The 21,733-nt window shown below is 46.9% G+C and overlaps 1 protein-coding gene across 4 annotated transcripts in view; it reads right to left on the bottom strand.

The window, feature by feature from the left end:
• Positions 1-21,733, bottom strand: part of GIT1 (GIT ArfGAP 1) — a 75,307-nt gene that overhangs the window by 7,093 nt on the left and 46,481 nt on the right. For 2 of the 4 annotated variants that reach the window (XM_081337955.1, XM_081337957.1), the window contains exons 2-16: positions 16,695-16,828; positions 15,296-15,408; positions 14,665-14,770; positions 13,266-13,352; positions 13,045-13,175; positions 12,100-12,194; positions 11,474-11,516; positions 9,058-9,084; positions 7,724-7,772; positions 6,847-6,919; positions 6,478-6,575; positions 4,782-4,893; positions 4,544-4,677; positions 3,579-3,731; positions 1,320-1,559 (exon numbers count right to left, since the gene is read on the bottom strand). In XM_081337955.1, the coding sequence (XP_081194081.1) occupies positions 1,320-1,559; positions 3,579-3,731; positions 4,544-4,677; positions 4,782-4,893; positions 6,478-6,575; positions 6,847-6,919; positions 7,724-7,772; positions 9,058-9,084; positions 11,474-11,516; positions 12,100-12,194; positions 13,045-13,175; positions 13,266-13,352; positions 14,665-14,770; positions 15,296-15,408; positions 16,695-16,828 (1,595 nt within the window). The remainder of the gene's footprint in view (positions 1-1,319; positions 1,560-3,578; positions 3,732-4,543; positions 4,678-4,781; positions 4,894-6,477; positions 6,576-6,846; positions 6,920-7,723; positions 7,773-9,057; positions 9,085-11,473; positions 11,517-12,099; positions 12,195-13,044; positions 13,176-13,265; positions 13,353-14,664; positions 14,771-15,295; positions 15,409-16,694; positions 16,829-21,733) is intronic. The other 2 variants (XM_081337956.1, XM_081337958.1) reach the window with 1 other exon arrangement.

Below are 21,733 nucleotides of genomic sequence, written 5' to 3'. Positions count from 1 at the left end.
ATATCTAACATATCTATCTAATGTATCTATCTATCTATCCATCCATCCATTTCTTTCTATCTATCTATCTATCTATCTATCTATCTATCTATCTATCTATCTATCTATCTATCTATCTATCTATCTATCTATCGCATCTAATCTAACATCTATCTATCTATCTAACGTATCTAATGTATCTACCTAAAGTACCTATCTAATTATCTATATCTTTATCTATCTACCTAACGTATCTATCTATCATATCTATCGATCTGTCTATCATATCTATTGTTCAATCTATATCTAACATATCTATCTAATGTATCTATCTATCCATCCATCAATTTCTTTCTATCTATCTATCTAACATATCTGTATCTAACATCTATCTATCTATATCAGACATGTCAAACACAAGGCCCGGGGGCCGGATCCGGCCCGCGAAGTGGTTTCATGCGGCCCGTGAAGCCATCCTGGAAAGAGTGAGGGAACGGCCCCCACTGCCTTGGCCCCGGCCCAGAGACCCTCCTCCTGCCAGAGACCCCCAGATCTGTCCCACTCCTGCCCAGGCCCCCATAGGCAGCCTTGATGCCAACGATGTAGAGCTGGCCACGCCCACCCAGTAGGCCATACGCACTCTGGCCACGCCCACCCGGTAGGCCACGCCCACCCAGGCCATACCCACCCGGCGCCCCCGAGGGCAACCGCAATGCTGATGCGGCCCTCCATGAAATTGAGTTTGACACCCGTGATAATCGAATCGACCCAACATCTAACTTATATATAAAAAAATAAGAGAAAAAATAATAAAACCAGTCAACGGGTTAGCCCAAATATTATACTAATCCCTCAGTTAATCATCTCTTATTGTATTTAACACAAACGACTTCCAGTCTGGTCTCTTATAATGCCAACTAGCCCAATATCTCTAATCAACGGATTAGAGAACCAACCAAGAACTAAGGGGGAAGTTCCTGACAGTGAGAGCAATTAACCAGTGGAACAACTTGCCACCAGAAGTTGTGGGTGCTGCATCACTGGGAGTTTTCCAGAAGAGTCTGGGCAATTATCTGACCTGGATGGTATAGGATCCCCTGCTTGAGCAAGGGGGTTGGACTAGAAGACCTTCAAGGTCCCTTCCAACTCAAGTTATTCAGTTAGGACAATTGCACACCTCTTCCAGATCTGTGCCACAACAGCCCCCTGCCATTTTTCCTCCTTTAAAAACTTTGCAACCTCCTCTTGCTCCCTGCAGAAAAGCAGTCGGGACCCACAGCTTCGGCTCAGCCCCCTCCCCGGTTCTGCCCGGGCCCCGACCCCGATCCACAGACACTCACCCCCGGGTGGAAGGGCTGCAGACGGCTGACCAGGTCGTCCATGGGCGGCTGGCTGAAGGGCTTGAGTGTGCTGGCGCCCGGTTCGTACATGGAGAAGGCGTGACGGTCGCGGCGGAGGGCTCCCGTCGGGGCGGAGGGGATGTGGCTGTGCTCGGGGCGCTCGCTCGGGGTGGGGGCCGCTGGGTGGACAGGCCCCGCCTGCTGACGGATCTGCAAGTTCTCCGACTGCAGCTTGTGAATCTGAAAGCATTGGCGAGAATTCACAATTCATCATCACAAGAACTCATAAGAAGCACAAGAATTAAAAACAACTCATAAGAATCATTAGGTTAGCAAGAATTCATAAGAATTCACCGGAATTTACTAGAATTTGTAAGAATTTTCTAGAATTTGTAAGAATGTGCAAGAATTCACTAGAATTCCCAAGAATCTGCAAGAATTCACTAGAATTCACAAGAATCTGCAAGAATTCACTAGAATTCACAAGAATCTGCAAGAATTCACTAGAATTCACAAGAATCTGCAAGAATTCACTAGAATTCACAAGAATCTGCAAGAATTCACTAGTTCATAAGAATCTGCAATTCACTAGAATTCACAAGAATATGCAAGAATTCACTAGTTCATAAGAATCCACAAGAATCCACTAGAATCACGAATCCACAAGAATTTACTAGAATTCACAAGAATTCATAGGAATTCATAAGAATTCACAAAAATTCAGAAGAATCTTCAAGAATTCAGTAGAATTCATAAGAATTCACAAAAATTCAGAAGAATCTGCAATTCACAAGAATTCACAAGAATATGCAAGAATTCACTAGTTCATAAGAATCCACAAGAATCCACTAGAATCATGAATCCACAAGAATTTACTAGAATTCACAAGAATTCATAGGAATTCATAAGAATTCACAAAAATTCAGAATCTTCAAGAATTCAGTAGAATTCATAATTCACTAGAATTCACAATACATAAGAATTTGTAATTCACTAGAATTTAATAGAATTCATAAGAAGCCGCAAGAATTCATAAGAATTTGCAAGAATTCATTAGAATCTGCAAGAATTCACTAGAGTTCACAAGAATTCACAAGAATTCATTAGAATGATAAGAATCCACAAGAATTTACTAGAATTCATCAGAATATGCAAGAATTCATTAGAATTTGCAAAAAATCACAAATCTGCAAAAATTCACTAGTTCATAAGAATTCAGAAGAATTCATTAGAATTTGCAAAAAATCACAAATCTGCTAAAATTCGCTAGAGTTCATAAGAATTCAGAATTCATTAGAATCCTCAAATATTGACTAGAATTCACTAGAATCCACAAGAATTCAACCAGAATCCACATAAATTCACTAGAATTCACTAGAATCCACAAGAATTCAACCAGAATCCACAAAAATTCACTAGAATTCAACAGAATCCACAAGAATTCACAAGAGTTCACAAGAATTCACTAGGATTATAAGAATCCACAAGAATTTACTTGAATCCACCAGAATCCGCACAAGCAGCAGGCCTGTCCAGGGCAGAACAGAATCCCGGATTTCCCCGCTTGGGGTCGGGGTCTGGGGAGGGTCTCCAGGGAGGGTGCCGGACTGGAAGATGACCCCTTGGATGAGGAAAGAGCATCTACTCAGTTGTGGGTCCAAATTTTGAACTGTCGGGCATTAACAACACACCACAGCAGAGAAGGCTACGCTCACGGGAGCCTAAAATTCCCGTTGCTAAGTGAGACTCTTGTCAAGCGAGCTCTGCTCCATCTCACGACCTTTCCCGCCACAATTATCAAGGGAATCACTGCGGTCGTTATGTGAGTCACACGGTTGTTAAGAGAATCCGGCTTCCCCCCATTGCCTCCGCTTGTCAGAAGGTGGCCGGAGGGGATTGTGTGAGACCCCCTGGGACACGCCCACCGTCGTAACTGTGGGTCAGTTGTGACTGCGGGGATGCTGCAACAGTCGAAAGTGTGAAACACGGTCCTCGGTAGTCCCTTCGTTCAGTGCCACTTGTCGCTTCGCGCGGCCACTAAATGAGCCGCTGTAAGTCAAGGACCGCCTGCGGCTCTGAGGAAAGCTGTAGTAAGTTCAAAGGGTTGCTTAGCCACAAGAGTGAAACCACACCCTCCCAAATCCATCCCCGAGGCTGGCAGTGCCAGGCGGGTGCCAGGAACGGAAAGGTGGGGGTGAGGAGCCCATAGACTCCGGCTTCTCCCCCTCCCCCCCCCGCAAAAAAGGGGGAGGGACTTGCCTCTCTCTGCAGCCGCCGCAACTCATCACTCAGGCTGTTGTTGACCTTCATGAGTTGCTGGACTTTGGCTTCGGAGACGGCCAGAGCCTTCTTGACCTCCAGGTACTCCTGCAGGGTGATGGCCCCGTCCGACAGGTCGGAGGAGTCCATGCTCTGCGGGGGGGGGGGGGGAGAGACACGGGGGGGAGGGGGAGAAAGAAGGGGGTCAGTTTAGGTTTGTTGTGCGATGAAGGGCAGGGACAGCGTCCACCCTTCGGTGGGATGGTAGGAAGCTGGCAGGATGGGGTCCTTCCCTTCCCTCTCTCCTTCTCTCCCTTCCCCCTTTTCCTTCCCTTCATCTCCCTTCCCTCCTCTCCTCCTCTCCTCCCCCTTTCCCTTCCCTTCCTCTCCTTTGCTTTCCTTCTCTCTTTTCTTTTCCTTTTTCTTCCTTTCCTTTCATCTCTTCCATTCTTTTCCTGTCCCTTCCCTTCCCCTTCTCCACTCATCTCCTTTCCTTTTCTCCTCTTTTCTTCCTTTCTTTTCCTTCCTTCTTTCCTTCCTTTCTCCCTCTCCCTCTCTTCCTCTTTTCTTCCTCCTTCTTTCTGTCTCTGTCTTTTACCTTTTTTTCTTTCTTTCTTTCTCTCTTCCTTGCTATCTTTTCCTTCCTTCCTTCCTCCTTCCTTCCTTCCTTCCTTCCTTCCTTCCTTCCTTCCTTCCTTCCTTCCTTCCTTCCTTCCCTTCATCACAGAATCCTATGTTGGAAGGGAGGTCTTGGAGGTCTTCTAGTCCAACCCTCAAGCAGGAGACCCTAACCCATCTCTGACAAGTGGCTGTCCAGTCTCTTCTTAGAAGCCTCCAGGGATGGAGCACCCACGACTTCTGGAGGCAAGGAGTTCCACTGGACAACTGTTCTTGCCCAACAGAGCAATTATCTCCTCCCTGCCTCCCTCCGTCCCCCCCTCACACCCTCTCAAGGGGGGTCTCACCCGAGCACGGTTGTTGCGCCCAGCGTTCGCGCTCCGCAGGGGCTCCTGGTCCGTGTCCTCATCGGAGGCCACGCTGTCGTAGTCGTGCTGGTCGTCCAAGTCGCCGGGGCCGTGGACGGAGGCGTCAAAGGCCTCTGCAGAAACAACCAAGGGGGGAGGGGTTACCCCTGGGGGAAAGAGCCTCTTCCCCCCCCCGCCACCGGAGCCCCTCTCCCCTCCTCCCCTCCCCCAGACTCACCCGTGGGGCTGGTCAGGCCTTTGCCCTGCTGGCGCCGCTTGGCCTCGCTCAGGATGTCAATGATTAGGGTGGCGAACTCACGGGCGTTGAAGCGGGCCAGCTTCTGCCGGCCCTGGGGGCAACGAGGGAGGAAAGGGCAGGGTGAGACCGAAGCCCTTAGGGCAGGGGTAGGCAACCTCGGCTCTTTTATGACTCATGGACTTCAACTCCCAGAATTCCTGAGCCTGTATGGTGAACTATGGCCCCTTCATGGCTTGTGGACTTCAACTCCCAGAATTCCTGAGCCTCTATGGTGAACTATGGCCCCTTCATGGCTTGTGGACTTCAACTCCCAGAATTCCTGAGCCTATATGGTGAACTATGGCCCCTTTATGGCTTGTGGACTTCAACTCCCAGAATTCTTCAGCCAGTATGGGGATGTATGGCCCCTTTATGGCTTGTGGACTTCAATTCCCAGAATTCCTGAGCCAGCCATGCTGGCTCAGGAATTCTGGGAGTTGAAGTCCATGAGTCATAAAAGAGCCGAGGTTGCCTACCCCTGCCCTAGGGAGACCACCCAAGCTGTCGCTCAGAATGCTGAACTCTTGAGCAGGCGCCAAATGTCCGGAGCAGCGCGTAAAGGTTCAAAAGACCAGATCCACATGGGAAGGTCGGGTTAGACTGGCTTATTGCCAAAAGCCCACACGCAGGAATCCTCTGGGCACCTGCTCGGAGTCAGATCAGGGTCGACCGAGTTCAGAGCAGGTTGGACCTGGTTCGCTGGTGGCTATGGATTTTAGGCTGATGCCTCTCTTGACGCCGCCCCCCCCCTACACACACGGCCCCAGCCTCTGCCGCTCTTTCCTCAATCTGAAGGCAGCCAGGACTGAAACATGTCTGCCTACAGGGGGGGGGTGTCTGCGAAGGGTGGTCGAAAAAGTCAAGATGACAGGCAGAAGATAAGATCAATAGACAGGCAGACAGGCAGATGATAGACAGATAGTTCAATAGACAGATGATAGACAGATAATAGATATACGATATAGATAGATGTTTGATGATAAACAGATAATAGACAGATGATACAGATAGATAATACATTGACTAGATAGATAGATAGATAGATAGATAGATAGATAGATAGATAGATAGATAGATAGATAGATAGATATAGACAAATGATAAACAGATAGATAATAGATATATGATATAAATAGATGATAGATAGATGACAGACAAATAGACAGACCAATATTAGACAGAGCTAGAGAGAGATACAGACAGATGATGGACAGACAGATATACAGACAGATAGATAGATATAGATAAATGATTGATAGATTAGATAGATATAGACAGAGGATATACCGTATTTTCCGGCGTATAAGACGACCCCCCAACTTTTGAGAAGATTTTCAGGGGTTAAAAAGTCGTCTTATACGCCGGAAAATACGGTGGATAAATGATAGAGATAGATAGGTAGACAGACAGATAGATAAACAGACAAACAAGCAGACAGACTGACAGGCATGACAGATAGACATGAGTCAATTGCCAAGCGTCTGAATTTCAATCACACGACCATGGCGATACCGCAACGGTGGTGTGAGAAATTTTCCCAATGGTCATTTTTTCCAGTGCCGTTGTAACTTCGAACGGTCACTAAGTGAGCCGTTGTAAGCCAAGGACGCACACAGAGAGAGGCCCGGGGGATCACCTGATTCCGGGTGGCTGAATATTCGGGGTTGACCGGCAGGAAGGGCACCGCGCTCCGCTCCGTCACCAGGGTGCTGTGGTTCTGCGTGGTGAGCCAGACTTTTGCGGGGGAGGAAGCAGAGGGGAGGAACGCAAGGTCAGCCGCCCAGAAATTAGGCCGGTCCCGGGGGTGGGGTGGGGGTGACCCCCATCGGAGCATAAAACCAGCCCCTGCGACACCCTAGCCCTTTGGCCAGGAAGCCTGCGTATGGCGCTGCCCGCCGCCCCAAGTGAAGAATTCGACAAGCCTCTGCAAGTTTCTAGTCCTCAATCTTTGCAAGCGCAGAGGCTCTCATCCCCCCCCCAAAAAAAAACAGAGTCAAGCTTTTACCGGCGTCGTTTTCGCGGCGATCCACTTCATCGTAAACGTCCATCGCGAGCTCTTCAAAGAGATGGTTGCTTAGCTATTGGGGAGGGGGGGGGAAGAGACACATTCATCTTCCGGTTTAGTTTGAGTGGGGGGCTTCGGCTGGGGTGGGGGAGGCTGGGTGGCTGGTGCCGAGTTCTGATCCTCTTCCCAAGATGGGCAGAACAAGCTGCCAAGGATGCCAAGTTTCCCCAAACGAATGGAAATGGCAGAATTTTGTGACACTTATTTGGGGTGTGTGTGTGTGTGTGTGTGTGTGTGGGAGGGGGTCGCGTCCCCCTCCCCATTGCACACCCAGTTTGATTTTTAAAGCAAAGAAGTCCTTTTCAGATTTAAAAATGGGAAGTTTCAAACCCATGGGGGCTTTCAGATGGGTGGACTTCATCTCCCAGAATTCCCCAGTCAGCTATGCTGACTGGGGAATTCTGGGAGATGAAGTCCACCCATCTGAAAGCCCCCAAGGGTGAAAAATAACTGGTTTAAATTGCTTTTTTCCCCTGAATGTTGCAGAGGGATGGACTAGATGATCTCGTGGGGGATCCTTCCCACTCCATTCCCCAGGGGCCAGGCGGGTACATGTGGATGGACAGAAAGAAGATAAACACAGAACAGGGTTTTACACACTTAGCCCCTGGAAGATGTGCGGACTTCAACTCCCAGAATTCCCCCTGGCGGAGGAATTCTGGGAATTGAAGTCCATCATTCCTCAAGCAGCCAAAGGTGAGAAACACTCGCCTTAGAAACCTCACCTGGCCCACATAAAAAAACCAAAAACAGGAAGAGTGGCCACAAGGAGATCCCAGCCTGCGCCAGGTCTTGAGTTCGAAACCATCTCACTTACCGCCTGCAACTTCTTCTTCGCTGCCTTGGCCAACTCCGAAAGGTCTAAGCTGAGAGGGGGGGAGGTGGAGGAGAAAGATGCATCAGTGCCCCCACCCCATTTCTCCTTCCCAGTGGATGCCCCACCAGACCCCACCAGCCCGCAAAAACCCCATTCGAAGCGCTAGAATTTCCCAATGATGACATTTATTATGAAGGAGGGAAACAAAGAAAAGGACAATCGGGGGGGGGGATGGACAGAGAGAAGGAATGGACCCAGCCAGTTTGGTCTAGGGGCGCCAGGCTAGAAAGCAGGAGACGGTGAGTTCTAGTCCCGCCTTAGGTATGAAAGCCGGCTGGGTGACTTTGGGCCCATCAGCAGGAGACGCTGAGTTCTAGTCCCGCCTTAGGTATGAAAGCCGGCTGGATGACTTTGGGCCAGTCACCAGGCGACGGTGAGTTCTAGTCCTGCCTTAGGTATGAAAGCCGGCTGGGTGACTTTGGGCCAGTCACCAGGCGACGGTGAGTTCTAGTCCTGCCTTAGGTATGAAAACCGGCTGGGTGACTTTGGGCCAGTCACCAGGCGACGGTGAGTTCTAGTCCTGCCTTAGGTATGAAAGCCGGCTGGGTGACTTTGGGCCAGTCACCAGGCGACGGTGAGTTCTAGTCCTGCCTTAGGTATGAAAACCGGCTGGGTGACTTTGGGCCAGTCACCAGGCGACGGTGAGTTCTAGTCCTGCCTTAGGTATGAAAGCCGGCTGGGTGACTTTGGGCCAGTCACCAGGCGACGGTGAGTTCTAGTCCTGCCTTAACCAGGAAAGCCGGCTGGCTGACTTTGGGCCAATCGCCAGGAGACGGTGAGTTCTAGTCCTGCCTTAATCAGGAAAGCCGGCTGGCTGACGTTCCAGCAGTCTCTCTCTCTGAAGAGCTAAACCCACCTCACAGGGTGGGTGTGTGTGGGGGGGGAGAAGAGGGAAGGTGCGTTGGTTATATTCGCCGCCTTGACTTATTTGTTAAAATAATAATAATAATAAAAGGTGGGATACAAATAAATAAATAAATGGGACCTCACATGCCCCTCGCCCAAAAAACCCCCGCAGGAGTCCCCTGTGGGCAGCGTACAAATTTAATAAAATCTTCATTAAACCAGAATAACATCCGGCCTTGGGATTTCTCCCGCTCGGCAAGCAGAAGGCGCAGATGATGGCGGTGGGCTTGAAAGGTCCCAGCCGCCCCCCCTTTCTCCAGACCCTTCCCCACATGCACGAGGCCCCCCACATAACGGGGGGGGCGCGGATGGGCGGCAGGGGGGCAGGCGAGGGCAATGCATGCAGGGGAGAGCCGAGCCCTCCGTACCTTTGCGACATGCATTTGGGGCGCACTCTGATTCCGCAAAGAGCAGCAGGGAAGAAAGACGAGGTGGTTAGAAAGAGGCAGGGGGATGTGGGGGGAAACAGCAACCACCACACCGCCCCCCCCCCGGAAACTGCAGGCTGGTTTTCTCGACTCTCGAACCCAGGACCTGGTGCCCCCTTAGCCTGCCGTGCATGGCACACAAGCTTCCTTTTCCTAATGGAACTCAAACCGGGATTGAGCCCATCGGCAACCCTGGCCGTGCCTCGTATGGGGGATACCGACAGTCCTCGAATTACAACCATTCATTCAGTGACGGTTGCAACGGCCCTGAAAAAAGTGACCGACGACCGATCCTTGCAGTGACGACCGTCGCAACGTCCCCCTGGTCACGTGATTGAAATCCGGACGCTTGGCAACTGGCACGTAGAGCTGCAGCGTCCCCGGGGTCACGTGATCCCCATTTGCAACCTTCCGCCAAGCAACGTCAATGGGAAAGCCAGATTCGCTTGATGACCATGTCACTAACTGAATATCCACGGTGATTCGCTTAACAACCGTGGCAAGGAAGATCGTAAAAGGGTAACCTCACAAATTTCTCACTTGACATAAATTTTGGGCTCCCTTGTGGTCGTAAGTTGAGGACCCCCTGCAATATCACCAAAACCTTAAACCACGGTTCATTTGTGAGAGGGCTCACTATGTGACCGTGCCTCATTTTACGACCTTTCCAGTGGCAGTGAATCACTGCCGTCATTAAGCAAAATCCATTGTCTGCAATTGGTGGGTGAACGTGGGAAATAATGCTGATTTCTGACCCAGAAGCCATCAATTGTGGTTAGTTGCTAAGTGCTCAAACTACAAGCACGCGACCGTGGGGGTGGGCAGCTGTCAGAACATGGAATCTGGGTCACGAGCAGCCCTGGCGAAGTCCGTTAGAAGTCGTAACGGTGGCTAAGCAAACGTTTGTAAGTCGAGGACTATCGGTTCAAGAACTGGGGCCTATATTCGAATCCTGCCAATTTTTACTTCGGGCACCCCGATGATTGTGGCTGCAATTGTTAAGGATTTCAAGGAAATCCTGCTTCCTCTAAAACAGGCGGAAACTTTAAAGCAGATTTTGCTGACTTTTGACTCCTTGCAGGAAAAATAAAATAAAATAAAATAAAATTGTGTGTGTGTGTGTGTGTGTGTCTTCCCCAAATAGAGTATTCTGAGGACGCGTGCAGACTTCATCTCCCCAAATTTTGCAATTTGGGGGGTACTGAATGCTAGAAAAGCAGGAACACCTCATATTCACTAAAGCCACGTTTCTCAGCCGTTGTACCTTTAAGAAAGGTGGACTTCAATTCCCAGAATTCTGGGAGTTGAAGTCCACACTTCTTAAAAGTTCCACGGTTGAGAAACATGACATTAAGTGGATAACTAGATTACACAGTGGGATTTTGCTTTGCAGGAACTCTCCCATTCCTCTGAAAACATAGAAACAAAAGTAATTCCCGGGGGGGCGGAAAAAGTATATACAGGTAGTCCTCAACTTACAATGGTTCGTTTAGCGACCATTCAAAGTTACAACAGCACTAAAAAAAAAGTGACGTTTAACTGTTTCCCCCACTTACGACCATTTGCAGCATCCCCGTGGGTCACATGATCAAAATTCGGACACTAGGCAAGTGACTCGTATTTACGACGGTCGCAGTGACCCCGGGCTCACGGGATCCCCTTTTTGCGAACTTCTGACCAGCAAAGTCCACGCGGGAAGCCCGATTCCCTTAACGACCGTGTGACTAACAAGGGTGGCCAGGAAAGTCATAAAAAGGGGCAAAACCCGTTTAACGACAGCTTAGCCGCAGGAATGTCTGGCTCCGTTGTAAGTTGAGGACTGCCTGCCTAGAAGGGCTTCAAACTCTTCTGCAAGGGTAACCAAATAAATTTGCAATTCCTTGGCTGTGATTTTACTTCCCTGAAATGCTGTATGAAGGCCTGTCTTATTCGCCTGTCTGAGACGGTGTAAGTTCTCCTGCTTTGAACAGGGGGTTGGACTAGAAGACCTCCAAGGTCCCTTCCAGATTCTATTCTATTCTATTGAATCTCAATTAAGGGCTAACTTTAACGCAAAGGAGGAAAAAAAAAAGGTAAAGCACATTAATTCATTTCTCGCTTTAGGAGAGATTATTTCTGATGGGGTTGGGTGAGATTTTTTGAAAAAAAACCCCACAATCTATTTATTTTGTTTAAAAGGGATCCTCGGCAGCCAAGAGCAAAGTCAGTTTTTGCAGATCCCTTCGCACTGGATCCCCGAGTTTGGGGTGGGGGGAGAGGAAGGATGCCTGGCCAGGAAAGGCCACCAGGGGGCAGCGTTTCTTCCTTTACAGAGGGCAGAAAGGGAGGGGGGATTAAAGGGGAGGGGAGCACTTACCTGTCTGCCATCTGGGGAATGATGTAATGCCCGTTCTTGTGATCTAGGTTGAAAGACAGGGGAAAAACATGGCTGAGCCAAGCTAATCAATACCTGATATATTAACTATCAAGCTCAGAGACCACCAAGGACCCCACAGTCCTCCTCCCTTCTAGCACTGATGATGTTCCCTAGTTGGGTCATGAAACGTCTGCAAGGAAACCACCCAGCTGAGGGCACCGAGAACCCCACAGTCCTCCCCCTCCCCCTCCTCCCTTCTAGCCATGATGACATTGCCCAGATGGGTGATGAAACGTCCGCAAGAAAACCACCCAGCTCAGAGGGCACCAGGGACCCCACAGCTCCTCCTCCTCCTCTTCTTCCTCCTCCTCCAACCCCACTCCCTTCTAGCACTGATGATGTTCCCTAGTTGGGTCACGAAACGTCTGCAAGGAAACCACCCAGCTCAGAGGGCACCAGGGACCCCACAGTCCTTCCTCCTCCTCCTCCCTTCTAGCACTGATGAGGTTCCCTAGTTGGGTCATGAAACCTCTGCAAGGAAACCACCCAGCTCAGAGGGCACCAGGGACCCCAGCTTGCTCGGTCTGCCATCACCCAGCCAAGACCCCCTGGCACCCTTCCCTTACCTGGCTTGCGCCCACAAAGGTAGAAGGCCAGTCGGTCAGTCAGCTCATACTGGCACTCCACCAGTCGCTCGGCCAGTTCATGCTGGGAGGCCTGTCTGTGGAAAAGGAAAGGCCAGCTAAGCCGGGCACCGGGGCCCAACTCAGCCCCGACGAGTTGCGTCACAGGAGTTTAAGGGGCAAGAGACTGACCCAGAATTGCATACACACATGGGCCACGCTCACACATCACTCTGCCTGGGACAAAATAGGCCTGGGTATTTTGTGGGGCAGGGCCTTGGAGATATGAAATGGTGTAGGGCAGGGGTCTTCCAACGTGGCCCTTTTATGACTTGTGGACTTCCAACTCCCAGAATTCCTCAGCCAGCGAAGAACGCTATCAGTCTGTATTCTATAGCAGGGTCCTCAGCCTTGGAAACTTTAAGACTTGTGGACTTCAACTCCCAGAATTCCTCAACCAGGAACGCGATGGATGGATGGATAGATGGATGGATAGATGGATGATAGATAGATAGATAGATAGATAGATAGATAGATAGATAGATAGATAGATAGATAAATAGATAGATAGATAGATAGACAGACAGACAGACAGACAGATAGATTAGATAGGTAGGTAGGTAGGTAGGTAGGTAGGTAGGTAGGTAGGTAGGTAGATAGGTAGATAGACAGCCATTTGTCTGAAATGGTATAGGGTTTCCTGCCTGAGCAGGGGGTTGGACTAGATGACCTCCAACGTCCCTTCCAACTTTACTATTATGATTATGATTATGATTAGATAGTTGATAGATAGATAGAAAGATAATGATGGATAGATAGATATGGATGGATAGATAGACTTGGATGGATATAAATAATGAAGGATGCATAGATAAGAGAGAGAGAGAGAGAGAGAGAGATCTGGAATTTTCTTTCCTGCAAACGATCCTGACCCCCCTCAGCCCCCACCTGGCGTAATCGATGGGTGTCCGTCCGTTTACGTCGGGAGCACCTGGGTCAGCTCCATACACCACCAGCAGCTCCGCCTGGAGCACCTGACCGGCTTTGGCAGCCACGTGCAAAGGCGTGGTCCCCTTCTCCTAAAAAAAAGAGAAGAAAGAAAAGAGTGAGAATTCTGCACATGCCCAGAGGCTCTGGAGCGAGGTATACTAGACTAGCCTTGGACATACCGGGTGGAAGAAGTTGGCTTGGGCCCCCAAGGAGAGAAGGCGCAAACAGGTTTCCAGGTTGCCAGTTCGGACACTCGAATGCAGTTGCTGCAGAAGAAAAAGGAGATTAGAGGGCTGGGAAGGGACTTCAAATCCCAGAATTCCCCGGCCAGCCAACTCCCCCATCACATTTTGTCTGTCTGTCTGTCTGTCTGTCTGTCTGTCTGTCTGTCTGTCTGTCTGTCTGTCTGTCTGTCTGTCTATCTATCTATCTATCTATCTATCTATCTATCTATCTATCTATCTATCTATCTATGGATGGAATAATCAAGGAGAGAAGCAACCTGGAACTAAGGAGAAACTTCCTGACAGTGAGAACAATTAACCAGTGGAACTCCTTGCCTCCAGAAGCTGTGAATGCTCCAACACTGGAAGTTTTTAAGAAGAGTCTGGACAGCCATTTGTCTGAAATGGTCTAGGGTTTCCTGCCTGAGCAGAGGGATGGACTAGATGACCTCCAAGGTCCCTTCTGACTTTATCATCATCATTATCATTATTTATCTATCCATTTATCATCACATTGATCTATCATTGACCTATCCATCATCAATCTCTCTCTTTGATTTATATAACTTATCTGTCTTTCTGTCTATCATCTATATTTATCTTCTATCTACATAGCTAACTAGCTACCAACTCTTTTCTCTATCTATCTATCTATCTATCTATCTATCTATCTATCTATCTATCTATCTATCTACCTACCTACCTAATCTCTATCTAATATCTCTATCTATCTATATCTACCTACCTACCTATCTAATCTCTAATCTCTCTTTTCTTTCTTTCTTTCTTTCTTTCTTTCTTTCTTTCTTTCTTTCTTTCTTTCTTTCTCTTTCTTTCTTTCTTTCTCTTTCTCTTTCTTTTTCTTTCTTTCTCTTTCTTTTTCTATCTACCTACTACCTACCTACCTAATCTCTAATATCTCTCTCTATCTATCTATATCTATCTACCTACCTACCTATCTAATCTCTCTTTTTCTTTCTATCATCTATCATCTATCTATCTATCTATCTATCTATCTATCTATCTATCTATCTATCTATCTATCTATCTATCTATCTATCTATCTATCTATCTTATCTACCGGTAATTTATATAGCCATATCTATTATCTATCTATTCTTATTCATCTATCTACAGTATCTCTCTCTATTTCTATCTATCTATATCCATTCATTCATCCATCCATCCTTCCATCCATCATCCCTTTTGTTAAAAAAAGGCTAACATAAAAGCTTTCAAAACAGATGCATTCCAGGACATCACAAAGACAGGGCAGGTGTACTCTCTCTGTCTCTCTCTATCTCTCTCTCTCTCTCTCTCACACACACACACACAAACACACACACACACTCACCTTGCTGAGATCCTTGGCAGTGACCCCGTCGTCATCCCGACACGGCAGCTTATGTACGAAGGCCAGCATCTGGTATTTGGCACGGATGAATTCGGACTTGGTGGGGCTGGGGGTGTGCGTGAAATAAAGGATCAGGCAAGAGGCTTTCTGTGCCCCCCAAGGACTGACCCTGTCCATAGCCAGAGGGGTCCGTGACTTGGGGGGGGGGGGGAAACAGCAAGAAGCAGGTGTACATCCATCAGATATACTGTCCCCTTTAATGTGGGGGGGGGGTCTTTGGTTGCCCAATCACCATTCCAACTTTTGAAGCCCCTTGTGGACCTTCCATCCACAAATTCTGACTTACAACTTGTGGTCATAAAGTCGAGGAGTACCTGTACCGGGGTGGCAGGGGGGGGGGAAACCTCACTTGCCAACAAGAGGAGCGGCAAATAAATTTAATAAACAAACCAGCTAATTTTAAGCAAATTAAAAATGGGTAAACTTTGGAAAACTGGCATGGAAATGCCATCTCCCGACTCCAGAAACCTCGGGGCCAAGCGCCACAAGCCGGGGTAGCAGCTATCAAGGCATTCCCCCCTGACCCCCTTGAAAGACACACACACACACCCCAAAACACCCCCCCACTCACTGGACTTTGTCCTGAGGATTCGCTTTACGGCGTCCGCTCTGCACTTGTGCCGGATCGAGCAGGGAGTGTTCCCAGATGGAGTTGGCGCCATTGCTGGCGAGGGTGTGCACCATCTGGAAGAGAACACAATTTGGGGGGGGGGGGGGTTGTGGGAGAGCATGAGCACATATTGTGGGACACACACACACACACACACACACACACACACACACCCTGCCAGGAAGGCTTTCCCGGGGAAGTGAGCATGGCTGTTCATCCCTTCTGTTCATCCAGCCTGCCTTGCTTGGCTCCCAAATGCAAGCACGAGATTCCCTTCCGATGATCGTTCCCTCTTACCGTCCTTAAGCTGGGAATCTCGGTTTGCTTTTCGGGCTGGGGGGAAAGGGGGCTATTTTTTTTTAAGGGAACGTTGCTCTGATTTAGAAAAAAAGAGAATAATAAAGCTGGAAGGGGCCTTAGAGGTCCTTTAGTCCAACCCCAACCCCCCCTTGCCCAAGCAGGAGAGCCTACACATCACTCCGGATAAACGGCTGTCCAGTCTCTTCCTAAAAAGTTCCAGTATTGGAGCACCCACAACTTCTTGTGGCAAGTCGTTCCACTGGTTAAGAATAGAATAGAATAGAATAGAATAGAATAGAATAGAATAGAATAGAATAGAATAGAATAGAATAGAATAGAATAGAATAGAATAGAATAGAATAGAATAGAATAGAATAGAATAGAATAGAATAGAATAATAGAATAAGGAAAAAGAATAAAAAAGGATAGGATAGGATAGGATAGAATAGAATAGAATAGAATAGAATAGAATAGAATAGAATAGAATAGAATAGAATAGAATAGAATAGAATAGAATAGAATAGAATAGAATAGAATAGAATAGAATAGAATAGAATAGAATAGAATAAGGAATGGAAAATAGAATAGAATGGAATGGAATGGAATGAAATAGAATAGAACAGAACAGAACAGAACAGAACAGAACAGAATAAGGAATGGAAAATAGAATGGAATAGAATAGAATAGAATAGAATAGAATAGAATAGAATAGAATAGAATAGAATAGAATAGAATAGAATAGAATAGAGAAAAAGAATAGAATAGAAAAGGATAGAATAGAATAGAATAAAAAGAATAGAATAGGAAAAAAAGAATAGAATAAGGAAAAAGAATAGAATAGAATAGAATAGAATAGAATAGAATAGAATAGAATAGAATAGAATAGAATAGAATAGAATAGAATAGAATAGAATAGAATAGAATAGAATAGAATAGGCAGGGTCTCCTGTTTTGAGCAGGGGGGTGGACTAGAAGACCTCCAAGGTCCCTTCCAACTCTGATCAATCAATCGATTGACTGATTGAAGCCCCACGCCCACAGAAGGGACCCTCCCACTCACCTGGAGCAAGGTGGCTGACCAGGGGCTGTGTCGCAGGTGCTTCACAATGGATATATGCCGGCCCAAACTCCGATGGACGCTGCAACATTCATCGCACACCAACACTCCTCGGTTGATGGATGCCCAGCCGGGGTCTGGAGAGAGGGGGGAGGGAGAGGAAGGACCCTTGTGAAACAGGTGGGGGAAAGGGGGAGGTAGCCTGGGAGCCCCCCACCCCGTCAGGAGGCGCTTTGAAAGGGACTCCAGAAACCATGCTCCACCATCGCAGCCCGGAGGAGGCAACCTTGTTTTGGAAAAAGGGGTGTGTGCCATGCTTTGTGGGGTGTGCGGTGCCAAGGGTTTCACGGAGGGCGGGCGTTTAAAAATGCACCGGGTTCATGTAAGGCCAGCCTGTTCTTCGCACAAAGGAGTCGCATCTTTTCACAGTCGCAACGTGAGGCCATCACCATCACCAATGGAGGGGGGGGAGCACGGAAGCCCATTTTTCTTATTTTCCAAAGAGGTTCCCAGATCTTGCCCGCCCTCTTTGCCACCCCCTCACAGTCCTGGCTAGCGGCCTGAAATGGGGGTGGGGAGGAAACGTACTCTGCACATGCTCCAACGCTAATGCCAACCGCAACCCGCCGAATGCCCAAATTGCAGCCCTCGAGACTGTCCACCCAGCGATGGTTCAGTGAAAAAAGCGACTTCGTTTTTCACACTTACGACCGTGGCAGCGCCCCCGGGGCCACCTGATCGGAATCCAGGCGTTTGGCAATGGTCCCAAGTACAGGGAGTCCTTGAACGTACGACCACAACGGAGCCCAAAATTTACATTGCTAAGCGAGACGTTGGTTAAGCATTGCCTCACTTTACAACCTTTCTGACCACCGTTGTTAAGCGAATCGCTGCAGTTGTTCAATTAGGGACACGGTCGTTAAGCGAATCCAGCTTCCCCCGTTGCCTTCGCTGGTCAGAAGGTCGCAAAAGGGGATCACGTGACGCCCTCCCGGGAGGCTGCAACCGTTGTAAGTACGAGTCAGTCACCAAGCACCTGAAGTTTGATCAGGTGACCATGGGGAGTGCTGCAACGGTCGTAAGTGTGGAAAAAATGGTCATAAGTCCCTTTTTCCAGTGCTGTTGTAACTTTGAACCATCACTAAACAAACAGTGGTGAGGACTCCTCGTACCTATGATGTCTGCAGCATGTCAGGGTCATGTGGTCACTTTTTGCAAAGTCCAGGGGGTTGGACTAGAAGACCTCCAAGGTCCCTTCCAACTTCATCATCATCATCATCATCTGTATTATTATTATTATTATTATTATTATTATTATTATTACATTATTATTACATTATTATCATTATTGTTGTTGTTATTATAGTTGTTGTTGTTGTTATTATTACCTTGCCACAAGCAAAGAAAATAGGGCAGCCAGGTTTGCTGAAAAACTGTATGATTCAATTAATAACCATGGAAATAAAGACCATTTTGCAAAGTCCAGGGGTTGGACTAGAAGACCTCCAAGGTCCCTTCCAACTTCATCATCATCATCATCTATTTATTTATTTATTTATTTATTTATTTATTTATTTATTTATTTATTTATTTATTTATGGACTTAATAAATATTATCATTATTATTACCTTCCCACAAGCAAAAAAAAACAGGGAAGCCATGTTTGCTGAAACCTTCCATGCTTCGCTTAATAACTATGGCAAAAAAGTGCCATAAAATTTGGCCGAAGCTCACTTAACGACCGCCTTGCTTAGCAACACCTACTTCCGGCTCAACGTGCTCACAAGTGGCAGCTGGGATGCCTCCCTGAGACCCTCCTGGCAAAAGGAAGGGAAGGGGGGGGAGAGAGGAAGAGCACGCGATGGGCTCCCTTCTGATTTAAAGGTGGTCCTCCACTTACAACAGTTCATTTAGCGACCGTTCAAAGTTGCAAGAGCCTTGAAAAAAAGCGACTGAGGTCCGTTTTTCACACTTACAGCCGTCGCAGCGTTTCCCTGCTCACCCGATCCAAATTCAGACATTCGGCAACTGACTCGTATTTATGACGGTCGCAGTGTCCCCCCCCCCAAGGGGGTCTCACGAGATTCCCCCTTGGCGGCCTTCCGACCAGCAAAGTCAATGGGGGGGGGAGAGGAACCTGGATTCACTTAACGGCCGGGTTTCTAACTTGAAGACTGCAGTGATTCGCTTAACAATGGAGGCCAGGAAGGGGGGCAAAGTTCACTTTACAACTGTCTCACGTAGCGACAGAAATTTCGGGATCAATTGTGGTCGTGAAGTGAGGACTCCCTGTGTTTATGTATTTATTTATGCTTGTATGTTTGTTTGTTTATTTATTTATTCATTCAATTTATTCAGTTTGTTTGCTGCCAAACTTACTGCAAGGCTTCTTAAAGCCATTTATTTATTCATTCATTCATTCGTTTGCCCCCCATCTTGCTGCAAGGAAGTTTCTTAAAGCCATTTATGTATGTATGCATGTGTGTATGTATATTTATCCATCCATCCATCCATGTATGTATGTATTTTATTTATCCATCCATCCATCCATCCATCCATGTATGTATGCATGTATGTATATTTATCCATCCATCCATCCATCCATCCATTTGTGTATGTATGTATGCATGTATGTATATTTATCCATCCATCCATCCATGTATGTATGTATTTTATTTATCCATCCATCCATCCATGTATGTATGTATGCATGTATGTATATTTATCCATCCATCCATGTATGTATGTATTTTATTTATCCATCCATCCATCCATCCATCCATCCATCCATCCATCCATGTATGTATGTATGCATGTATGTATATTTATCCATCAATCCATGTATGTATGTTTTATTTATTTATCCATCCATCCATCTATGCATGTATGTAGGTATTTTATTTATCCATCCATCCATCCATCCATCCATCCATCCATCCATCCATCCATCCATCCATGTATGTATTTTATTTATCCATCCATCCATCCATTTATGTATGTATGTATGCATGTATGTATATTTATCCATCCATGTATGTATGTATTTTATTTATCCATCCATCCATCCATCCATTTATGTATGTATGTATGCATGTATGTATATTTATCCATCCATGTATGTATGTATTTTATTTATCCATCCATCCATCCATCCATTTATGTATGCATGTATGCATGTATGTATATTTATCCATCCATCCATCCATCCATTTATGTATGCATGTATGCATGTATGTATATTTATCCATCCATCCATCCATCCATGTATTTTATTTATCCATCCATCCATGTATGTTCTATTTATCCATCCATCCATCCATCCATCCATCCATTTATTTAAATTTGTTTGCTGCCCATCTTGCTGCAAGGAAGTTTCTTAAAGCCATTTATGTATGTAACAAGAGCCTTGGTGGAGCAGTGGGCTAATGCCTCCTTAAGTAACACCAGCTGCCTGCAATTAGTGCAGGTTCGCATCCCACCAGGCTCAAGGTTGACTCAGCCTTCCATCCTTCCGAGGTAGGTCAAATGAGGACCCAGATTGTTGGGGGCAATTAAGCTGACTTTGTAATAATGCCGCTTGGGGGTGTGTGAAAGCCCTAACAAGCAGGCATATACATAGAATGAAGGCTACTGCTAAGCTTGTAAGCCGCCCTGAGTCTTCGGAGAAGGGCGGGATATAAATGTAATAAAAATAAAAATAAAAATAAAATAAAATGTATGCATGTATGTATGTATATTTATCCATCCATCCATCCATTTATGTATTTTATTTATCCATCCATCCATTTATGTATTTTATTCATCCATCCATCCATCCATCCATCCATCCATCCATTTATTTAAATTTGTTTGCTGCCCATCTTGCTGCAAGAGGTTTCTGAAAGCCAGAGACACACCTTCTCTCTCTCTCTCTCTGGTTGCTAAGGAAATCCCTAAAGGTCTCCCTAGCAACCGCCAGGGGGTTGTGCCGGTCGCTAAGGAAACCCTTCCTTAGCGATGGCCGCCCAGAGGAGGAAAAAGGGGACCTCGCTGTCCTCCCTCTCCCCAGCCAAAATCGGACCCTCGTCACAAAAGGAGGACCTGCCACCTGAAAGAGTTATACAGCATTATAGAATAAGAGAGCTGGAAGGGACCTGGGAGGTCTTCTAGTCTAACCCGCTGCTCAGACCAATTTCTGTCCAATTTTTTTCTTCAAAACTTCCAGTGTTGGAGACTCTGAGTCTTCCTTCCCGGCGGAAAAGAATACAGGCAGTCCTCGGTTTAATAACCATTCGTTTAGTGACCGTTCAAAGTTACAACGGCACTGAGCCAAGGGACTCGGGGCCGTTGTTGCAGCGTTCCCCTGTGGTCACCGGACCAAAATTCGGCCACTTGGCAACGGGTTTGTACATATGACCGTCACTGTGTCCTGGGGCTGTCACGCGACCCGCTTTTGCGACCTCCTCACTGGCAGAGTCAACGGGGGAAGCCAGATTCCCTCAGCCACCGTGTTCCTAACTTAACAACTGCAGCAATTCACTTAACAACCGGGATGAGAGAGGTCGTAAAATGGGGCAAACCCCCCTTAACGACGGTCTTGCGCAGCGGTGGAAATTTTGGGCTCGGTCGTGCTCATAAGCCGAGGACTGAAATGTCTGAAATGGTGTAGAGTTTCCTGCCTGAGCAGGGGGCTGGACTAGATGACCTCCAAGGTCCCTTCCAACAACAACACCATCATCATCATCATCATTTTATTATTTATTTATTTATTTATTTATTTATTTATGAATGAATGAATGAATGAATGAATGAATGAATGAATGAGACTTGTATGCCGCCCTATCTCCCGAAGGACTCAGGGCGGCTAACAACAATAAAATACAAATAAATACAAATATTAAAAAAGAATTAAATTGTCTCAAAGTCCCACTAAAACCAATAAAAACATTTAAAATCATAATTAAAAACCCCATTATCATCATCAGCATTATTATTATTATCATTGTCATCATTATTATTATTTTGACTACCTGTATGTGGCCCCAGACTCCAGGGGAACAAC

This window comes from Vipera berus (assembly GCF_964194415.1).
Source record: "Vipera berus genome assembly, chromosome: 1".
Classification (NCBI taxonomy): domain Eukaryota; kingdom Metazoa; phylum Chordata; class Lepidosauria; order Squamata; family Viperidae; genus Vipera; species Vipera berus.
This window is presented reverse-complemented; position numbering and strand designations above follow the sequence as displayed.